At 40.3% G+C, this 10,000-nt stretch overlaps 1 protein-coding gene across 1 annotated transcript in view; it reads right to left on the bottom strand.

The window, feature by feature from the left end:
* Nucleotides 1-830: 830 nt before the first annotated feature.
* The window catches only part of LOC115819720 (hepcidin-like), a 9,218-nt gene continuing 48 nt past the window's right edge, over nucleotides 831-10,000 (bottom strand). The window contains exons 1-4 of the mRNA XM_030783222.1: nucleotides 9,905-10,000; nucleotides 9,673-9,744; nucleotides 1,455-1,526; nucleotides 831-920 (exon numbers count right to left, since the gene is read on the bottom strand). The exon at nucleotides 9,905-10,000 is cut by the window's right edge and continues 48 nt beyond it. Of these exons, the coding sequence (XP_030639082.1) occupies nucleotides 831-920; nucleotides 1,455-1,526; nucleotides 9,673-9,744; nucleotides 9,905-9,991 (321 nt within the window). The 5' untranslated portion in view covers nucleotides 9,992-10,000. The remainder of the gene's footprint in view (nucleotides 921-1,454; nucleotides 1,527-9,672; nucleotides 9,745-9,904) is intronic.

Here is a 10,000-nt window from a genome sequence, read left to right as displayed (position 1 = left end):
TAGAGATCCATTTTTGGTGACAGGCCCTAGCTGATTGAGAGGAGTCCTGAATTGCAAATAGAAATATTCAGTCCCGCCCTCCGTTGATTTTTCTTGCGTGTTATAGGCATGACTGAATGAATGAAACTGAGGACGGCCTGTGATTTTCTTTAAACATCTTCCTTTGTAATGTTTAGTTATTACCAAAACTATTGCATGGATTTAACAGGTGAATAGTGATCAACACACAAATGTCTTAAGTAAGATGAATGTTCCATAAGATTAGAAGGGCTGAAAGTTTTGTACCTTTTCCAAGTGATCTGGTAATTGACATTGGACCCCCACAAAAGTTTTACTTTTAATGTCTTGGTATCTATCCAAAGCATCACCCCATTTGAACAACCTGTCTGTCTTTTTGAAAAGGTCACGTAGAACAGGCATGTCTTTCCAAAGAAACATAACTTTTAGGTCATGCCAGGAGCAAGCACGCTAATTTAGGATATCTATCTTATGAAGCTATCTGGTATTTTAGGATTATTTGGATCATTATCTTAAAGCCTATCAGGTGTGACCCTGCAATACAACACTTGCATTCTTGGAATGACAGGACGCAGAAAGGAAATATGTTGCATGATGGTTTGACGCTTAATCTAATCATAACCAGAAATTCTCTGACATAACGTTGTCATTGTTGTAAGATTTTATGATTTGCATAAATCGAGAAACATACGCAATAAGACATACTTTTTTCTTTTTTAAAATTTTTTTATGGGAAAAACTAAAAAAAAATGGGGATATCTCCGACGCTCCTGCTTTCAGGCCTGGTACCATGTAAGATTGTTCCAGGGGGGTTACCATCTGCAGCACGTTCCACAGCCTCGCATGCCGGGGCAGCAGCTGCAACAGATCCGGCAACGACGGCTCTGGTTCACTCTGAAGTACTGTGAATGGTGTATATGTGTTTGTTTGTGTGTGTGACAGAGGGAGAGAGAGAGAGAGGGAGAGAGAGAAGAGATCATCATCATTGTTATCATCATCATCATCATCGTCATTGTTGTCCTTCTCCTTTATTATTATTATAATTATAATTATTATTATTATTATTATTATTATTATTATTATTATATTAGCTACCTTATTACAATAGCATATCATGGCTGCTATGTATAACTTTTTTAGTGGGCTTTAGGACTAATTAACTTGTTATTAACTTGGAAAATAGTGTCTTACCGAAGGCAGCCCCTCTGATGTCTCAGTTAATTCCATCTCAGGCAGGACTTCACTGTTGCTTGGTTCATCCACCTATTATTATTATTATTATTATTATTATTATTATTATTATTATTATTATTATTATTATTATTATTATTTTAGCTACCTTATAGCAATAACATATCATGGCTACTATGTACAACTTATTTAATAAGGTTTAAGGACTAATTAACTTATTTTTCTCTTGGGGAATAGTGTCTTACCGAAGGCAGCCCCTGTGATGTCTCAGTTAATTCCATCTCAGGCAGGGCTTCATTGTTGCTTGGTTCATCCACCTGTGTCTGGAAAAGAGTGAATCGTATGTTGGAAAAGAATAATAGCTGTTTTAGCCAATACTAACTTGACAGTGATGGCAGCAACTTGGCTGCAGTAATAACCATCTCAATTTAAGCCCAGTCTCCAAACATTGTCTGGTATAGACTGTAAAACTTACCTCAGAGAGAGGAACAGCTGATGTCTCCAAGATACAAAGGTAAGCAATGATAACTGTGGCAGCAAGACACACGCTAATGTACTTCTTTTTTGTTGATGTTAGGATGCTGTGAGTTTCCAGTCCTGATTGAGCGCTTTCAGAGTTTGTTTGAAGGTGAGTTTGATGGTGATGATGATCTGTCTTTCAGGTCTTTTGTTCCACGGTTCTTCACAATGGTCTTCTCTGTATTTCTGCTGTTTGACTGCTGACTGACTGAGGGACTGGGGTGCTCCTATTTATGTTGACTTCAGGCCGTCTGCTTCCTCCACACCCCCCTGACCTGCCTCCCCCTTTTCCCGTTACTGATCATTCACCTTACTGATAATTCATAGTTATTCACTCAATCACTCACTCACTTACTCATTCACTCACTCTTCACTCATTCACTCATTCATTCACTCACTCACTCAGTCATTTGCCATCTCATGCACTCTTTCATTCATCGTCCATTCTTTGTAGGAATTTCTGCAGTATTGACTTCAGTGCAGTATGTAATTTAAGGGGGAGAAATGATTCAAATGGTAATGTGGTAACTTGATAAATTAAAGTGCTCTTGCGTGTAGTGTGTAATTTTGCATTTTGGACTTTTTTTTTTTTACTTTTTCTGTGATGAGAATAGCAATGTTTTTGGTGTGGGAACATGTGTGAGTATGAGTAATGTGCGCATTGGTGTGCATATGCTGGTGTTTGTCATTGTGTGATTGTGTGCATATGTGTGTGTGTGTGTGTGTGTGGGTGAGGATAAGTGATTGTAAAATGATGGTTTGTGTGTGTGTGTGTGTGTGTATGTGTGTGTGGGTGAGGATAAGTGATCGTAAAATGCTATAATACAATGCTTTGTATGGTATTGAGCTCCCCCTGCAGCCGCCTGTGTCTCACAATCCAAAAGACTGACCTCCCTCTTTAACGTACAAACAAATATAGCTATTGGACGTTGCAGAAATGGTCATTGTTGTGGGATACACAATACTGGGGAAAAAAAAAAAACAGTCAGGTGAATTGGAGATACTTAATTGCCCCAAGATGTGAATGTCTGTTTGTCTTGCACAACCTGCAGCCTGCAGCACATTGCTGAGACCAGAAGTTGTAGGCTGTACTATTCAATCAATGATCAGCATTCACAAGGCACAAACAAAAAGTCAAGTGTTCAGTGTTGTTTTCATAAAAAACCATTGGTTTCAGTTGGATGTTTGCCAAAGTCAGGCTCCGGGAAACTATTGAACATTAATTCTCTGTTGACCCTTCTTTCTTGGGCACACCTTAGTAAGGCTTCGATCCTTTGGACCCACAGTTAAATTGCTGGTGTTTTGAACATGCAGTCTGAATTCAGTTCTTAGTGGCTGCAATTTCCTTTGTGTGCTTGATACAGTAATAATGAGTTTATTCTAGTTCCTATCATGGTTTAAGTTCAAATAAAAGTTTATCTTCAATCTGCATGTATAGGTGCTTTCAGACCTTTAGATGCACACTAAGATGTGTCCAAGAAGGAAGGGTCAACAGAGAATTGATGTTCAATAGTTTCCCGAGCCTGACTTTGGCAAACATCCAACTGAAATGAATGGTTTTTATCAAAACAACACTTAACACCTGACTTTTTGTTTGTGCCTTGTGATTGTTGATCATTGTTTCAAGTTCAAGTTTCAAGTTTTATTGTCATTTACTAGATAACAATGTGGACATCATTATCATCAATGAAATTCTTGGGCTCGGGGGCCAGCTCAGCTTGCAAATGTAGTAGTTAAATAAAAATAATAATAATGGAAGAACAATAAAGGTATATATGGGGGTAATATAGGGAGATATATAAGGGAATATATATGTACATGAGCAATAAATAGAATGTACAGAACCGTAGAAATATAAAAATATAATAGAAGAGTAGGAGCATAAGAGTGTGTGGTGGAATTGATTGAATAGCACAGCCTACAACTTCTGGTCTCAGCAATGTGTTGCAGGCTTTGCTATCCAATCAATAATGTGCAAGAAATGTGCAAGACACACAGACATTCACACCTATTGGTATCTCCAATTCACCTGACTGTTTTATTTTACCAGAATTTTTTGTATATCCCACAACAATGACCATTTCCGCAACGTCCAATAGCTATATTTGTTTGTATGTTAAAGAGCGAGCGTACACTGTGCTTCGGTAGGTGCTTGTGTGTCCGCTTGTGTGGCAGTGATCCGCATTTTAAACTAGAAGAAGAACGTGTTTATCAAGCTTTTGATTTGTGGGCTGCAGCGGGGAAGGTCATGGTCCATAAGGTCATGGTCTTGGTAAGGTGTCCCCAAAAAAACAAGGGCCAGTAAATGAGACTGAATGAATGACTGACTGACTGACTGACTGAATGAAACTGAGAACAGCCTGTGATTTTCTTTGTAATGGTTAGTTATTACAAAACTATTTTGTGGATTTAACAGGTGAATAGTGATCAACACACAAATGTCTCAAGTAAGATGAATGTTCCGTAAGATTAGAAGGGCTGAAAGTTTTGTACCTTTTCAAAGTGCTCTGGTAATTGACATTGGACCCCCACAAAAGTTTTACTTTTAATGTCTTGGTATCTATCCAAAGCATCACCCCATTTGAACAACCTGTCTGTCTTTTTGAAAACATCACGTAGAACAGGCATGTCTTTCCAAAGAAACATAACTTTTAGGTCATGCATGATCCTCTCAACATCAGGATCATCAGGACCCTTTTCAAGGCGATTAGCAAATATGTGTTAGCTTTTTCGCAGTGCCACACTATTCCACGCAGCGTTGTAGACACTGTCTAAACCAGGGACTTTATGGTCTCTCTGAAGTTTGTTTCTAAACAAACTCCAGTCATTAGCAGGGAATGAAATGTGCAAGACATACAGACACTTACACCTATGGGGCAATTTAGATTAGATTAGATTCAACTTTATTGTCATTGTGCAGAGTACAGGTACAAAGCCAATGAAATGCAGTAGCATCTAACCAGAAGTGCAAAGCATAGTATTATTTACAGATAAGTGCAGGTATAGTGAGTACTGCAGTAAGTGATGCTATATCTTACAGTATGTACAGCATTATAGACAGTGGTGAGCAATATATACAGATATGTACATGTATATATATATATTAATTATGTTATACACAGAGGTGAAGCTGACAGAGCAGACAGACGAGTGTATATGTATGGGTTGAATATACATAATAGACAAACTATTTACAGTATGTTGTATGTACAGTTTAAATAGGGTACTCTGAACAGCATGAGAGGTAAAGCCAGTGTAAAAGAGCAGAAAACAGTGCATATAGTACTGTTGGGCATCAATGTTTTTTAAAAGTGTTGAAAATAATAAACAGGCACGACGATGACTTAAGGTAGCTCTTTTGTCTTTATTGAACAAAAGGTAGAGTATACAGCAAAAGCAGAGAGGAGGTCATCAGAGAGGCACCCAGATGGAGTCTTGATGGTGGAAGACTGACAACAAGGTCTCACACACACACAGATATACCCGTGCAGCCAAGGGCCTTCGGCCTTGACGCCCATAGATAATGAGAGCTCTCTAAAACAGTGGGGCAGGTGTGTGAGAGCTTGGTTGATAAACCAGTGTTTGAGTGAGAGAAGTGTAACACAAGATGAAAAGTATGTCCACACATTCCATTCACTTAACAAAATATATACCTGTGATCGTATTTTACCACTACACCTCACTAAGAGACCAGAGAGGTCTGGTGGCAGTCAAAGTATTCAGCTAGGCCCCACAATACAGATAGTGCAGTGGAGTGTGGTGTGGAGTTCAGCAGGGTCACAGCCTCATGAAAGAAGCTCTTCCTGAGCCGGCTGGTGCGGGAGCGGAGGCTCTTGTAACGCCTGCCAGATCGGAGGAGGGTAAAGAGTCCGTGGTTAGGGTGGGATGCATCCTTGATGATGCTTTTCACCTGGCCCAGGCAGCGTTTAGTGTAAATGTTCCCAGTGGTGGGCAGTTGGGTGCCGGTGATCCATTGGGCAGTTTTCACCACCCGCTGGAGTGCTTTACGGTCTGCTGAGGAGCAATTGCCATACCACACTGAGATGCAGTTGGTGAATGTGCTCTCAATGGTACAGCGGTAAAAGCCCACCAGTATCTTGGAACACAGATGAGCTTTCTTAAGGCTCCGCAGGAAGTAAAGCCGCTGTTGTGCCTTTTTGATGAGGATGGAGGAGTTCAGGGACCAGGTGAGATGAGTTAGAACCAGTCTCTCAAAGCACTTTGCAATGATGGGGGTGAGTGCAACTGTGCGGAAGTCATTCAAGGCCGTTGCAGTGGAGCGCTTTGGAACCAGCACGATGGTGGCAGTCTTGAAAATGTCCGTGAAGACCCCAGCCAGCTGCCCTGCACAGACTCTGAGCACAGGTATTCCATCTGGACCAGCTGCTTTCCGTGCATTCACCCTGCTCAGGGTGGCACAGAGCTGGAAAGTGAGAGAGGCAGTTCACCAGGGGGAGAGATCCGCTTTGAGGGTGACCTCCTTATTTTCCTGGTCAAAGCGAGCGTAGAAGTGGTTGAGCTCGTCAGGGAGGGAGGCCGAGCTGGATGGGGGCACAGTACTGGGTGGTTTGTAGTCCGTGATGGTCTGTATGCCCTGCCACATGCGCTGGGTGTCCGAGGAGTTGAAGTGCTTCTCGATCCTGTGTTTGTATTTGTATTTCGCTTGGGAGATTCCCCTCCTCAGGTTGGCCCTGGCTGAGCTGTAAGCTCAGGGGAGTGGCTTTGTAGCCACATTTGTGTAGACATGATCCAAGGTTTTATGTCCCCTTGTGATGCATGAGACATTTTGATGAAATCGTGGAAGCACAGTACGCAGGTTGCAGTGATTGAAGTCCCCAGCAACAATAAAGGCCCCGTCTGGATGCAGTGATTGTAGCTTGCTAATAGTGGCACTGAGGTCTTTCATGCTTCACTTTAGCATTAGCATCCGGTGGTATATAAACTGCAGCAGCAATGATGCACGAAAACTCTCGAGGTAGATAAAAAGGTCTGCACTTAATAATCAGGTATTCCAGATCAGTAGAGCAATAAGTGTCAGCATTAGCAGAGTCAGTGCACCATGATTTATACAAATAGATGCATAAACCACCACCCCTGCTTTTACCTGTTGCTACTGCAGCTCTGTCAGCCCTGAAGACCGTGCGCCCCTCTAGTTCCACCACGTTGTTTGGGACATCATTGTTTAGCCATGTTTCTGTAAAAAACATGAGGTTACAGTCCATAAGCCTTTTCTGTGTGAGGGTCCAAGTCCTTAGTTCGTCCAACTTGTTCTGAAACAGTGCCTCATGACTATCGTCATGATGAAGTATTAATATGATAGGGATCTGTGCTTGCTTAGTTACTATATGCCGCAAGAGTGTATCTGTATGTTAGAACAATTACCATATGCTACAAGGATGTGCCTGTGTGTGAGAACAGAGAGCATTTGTCATGTAGAAGTCAAGGCCTGAGTAAAACTATTTAGTCTGTACCACTCGGGGAGCGGTGAACTGGGTGTCTGTACTAGAGGTGTACAGAAACATCATTATCTGTATCTGTATCTGTATCTGTTCAATGAACAAAATGATCTGTCTCTGTATCTGTATTGGGATAGCAGACCAGAAGTGGGCACGGTTTATACCGGAAGTCACGTTAAATAGGTCAAATGTTGTGTTTTCTAACCTAATATTCGCTGGCAAAGCAATTTTTGTGCCTTCAAAGCATCAAATTGATTTAATATTGGCATATATTCAAGTATGACATATATTTCCACATTCTCATACTGTACTTTTCATCTCTCTCTCTCATTCTCTATTTTTATTTTTAACTAAGTTTTATGAACTGTCTGGACCCTACCACCTCCACCCCTTTAACTGGGAGACACTGAACAATCAGAAACTGAAAAAATGTTTTAAAAATCGAAAGTTTTTTTTTTGTATTGGAAATAGAAACTATTTACAGCAAAAATAAATAGAAAAATATCCCTCAGTTCAAGGGAATAATCTTAAATTCCAATGCTGCTGTGTTCGCAATTCTTGATGTGCTAATGTTACTACAGTGCGCTGTGAATTACTATTTTACAAAAATAGTTTGCGCTTACTCAGTGGGGACGGCTACAGAATACAGCGATAACTTTTCAATAATGTGTAGTGAATGAAACAACTTTCGACTGGGTTTTTTTTTGTTTTGTTTTGTGTTGTTCTAAATGGAGGAAATTAACACATACGGTTAAAAACTACAGGTTCGAAGCTTCGTTTTGATGTATAGGTTGCAGGGTTACTCCAGCTGCCACACCACACTTTTCTCTCGCTGGGTCCCGCACCCCATTTGGTGGGAGCGACTACAGTAGCAATGACTTTTCAATAATATATAGTAAATGAAAGGACTGCTTGGTGAAATCAAAGTCCAATGTTGCAAACAGAATGGGCAATTTCGTCCCGTGGTCATTCACAATTATTTGAATCAATTTGAAGAAACACAGTGGCTGACGCACAGACATGTCAATCATGTTTTTTTCCCAAATAATAACGCACAGCATCAATTATCCTATGTTCTCTGAAAGGTTATCCTGGAATCCCAACACATGAAATATGCAAAACATGAAATATTATTTCCATGTGCATGAAATAAAGGTAAATGATTCATCACATCTGAAGTTTGTTGTCTCTGAGAATTAGCAACTCTCATTACAGGGGACCCCAAATGTCCCTTACACCTGTCGATCAAGCTGAGGGAGGGTTCATAAATCACAGGGCTCATAAATCGTTTTGACCGATAGGTTGTCGGAAAGTGTAGGATATATACTGAGGGATATTTAAACACGGCCAAACTATCATGGTGAGAGGACTTCTTCTCCGGACTACAGACACTCGTCACATTGTTGAACCCCTGTTGTATTAAACTTACTGTCTTTTTGTTGTTGCCATCCCCTTATTTCTTTTTGACCTTGTAGTTGCTTGTAGGTCTGTGTATGTTTTATGTGAATGTACTATATTTTCGATTTAAGCTTTATTTCTTTCTTTTTCTCTTAGTTTTTGGAGGACGTAAGAAGGTTGGGTGCCATTTGTTTTCTTCCCCATTTTAGCTCAGTTTTTTTGTTAATGAGGGAGTTTGGGAAGTTCTTTGTCTTTTATTTATATTTATTCTGGTGTTCAGGTAAGGTAGTTTGTGCCCATAAACCAGATAGCCAGACATCCTAGGTTCGCTCTTAGCTAACATTAGGATATCTGTCTTATGAAGCTATCTAGTATTTTAGGATTATTTGGATCATTATCTCAAAGTCTACCAGGTGTGACCCTGCAATACAACACTTACATTCTTGGAATGACGGGACGCAGAAAGGAAACATGTTGCTTGATGGTTTGACACTTAATCTAACCATAACCAGAAATTTTCTGACATAACGTTGTCATTGTTGTAAGATTTTATGATTTGCATAAATCAAGAAACAGACACAATGAGATATACTTTTTTCATTTTTATTTTATTTTTTTCTTTTTATGGAGAAAACTAAAAAGAATTGGGGATATCTCCGACGCTCCTGCTTTCAGGCCTGGTCCCATGTAAGATTGTTCCAGGGGAGTTACAATCTGCAGCACATTCCACAGCCTCGCATGCCGGGGCAGCAGTTTCAACAGATCCGGCAACGACGGTTCTGGTTCACTCTGAAGTACTGTGAATAGTGTGTGTGTGTGTGTGTGTGTGTGTGTGTGTGTGTGTGTGTGTGTGTGTGTGTGTGTGTGACAGAGGGAGAGAGAGAAGAGATCATTATCATTGTTATCATCATCATCGTCATTGCTGTCCTTCTCCTTCTCCTTTGTTATTATTATTATTATTATTATTATTATTATTATTATATTAGCTACCTTATAACAATAACATATCATGGCTGCTATTTACAACTTATGTAATAAGGTTTAAGGACTAATTAACTTGTTATTTTTCTCTTGGGGAATAGTGTCTTACTGAAGGCTGCTCCTGTGATGTCTCAGTTAATTCCATCTCAGGCAGGACTTCATTGTTGCTTGGTTCATCCACCTGTGTCTGGAACAGAGTGAATCGTATGTTGGAAAAGAATAATAGCTGTTTTTGCTGTCATACTAACTTGACAGTGATGGCAGCAACTTGACTGCAGTAATAACCATCTCAGGTTACGGCCAGTCTCCAAACATTGTCTGGAATAGACTGTAAAACTTACCTCAGCGAGAGGAAGAGCTGATGTCTCCAAGATACAAAGGCAAGCAATGATAACTGTGGCAGCAACACACACGCTAATGTACTTCATTTTTGTTGA

Source organism: Chanos chanos, chromosome 8 (assembly GCF_902362185.1).
Source record: "Chanos chanos chromosome 8, fChaCha1.1, whole genome shotgun sequence".
Taxonomy (NCBI): Eukaryota; Metazoa; Chordata; class Actinopteri; order Gonorynchiformes; family Chanidae; genus Chanos; species Chanos chanos.
The sequence above is the reverse complement of the archived record's forward strand: the minus strand, read 5'-3'. Positions and strand labels throughout refer to the sequence as shown.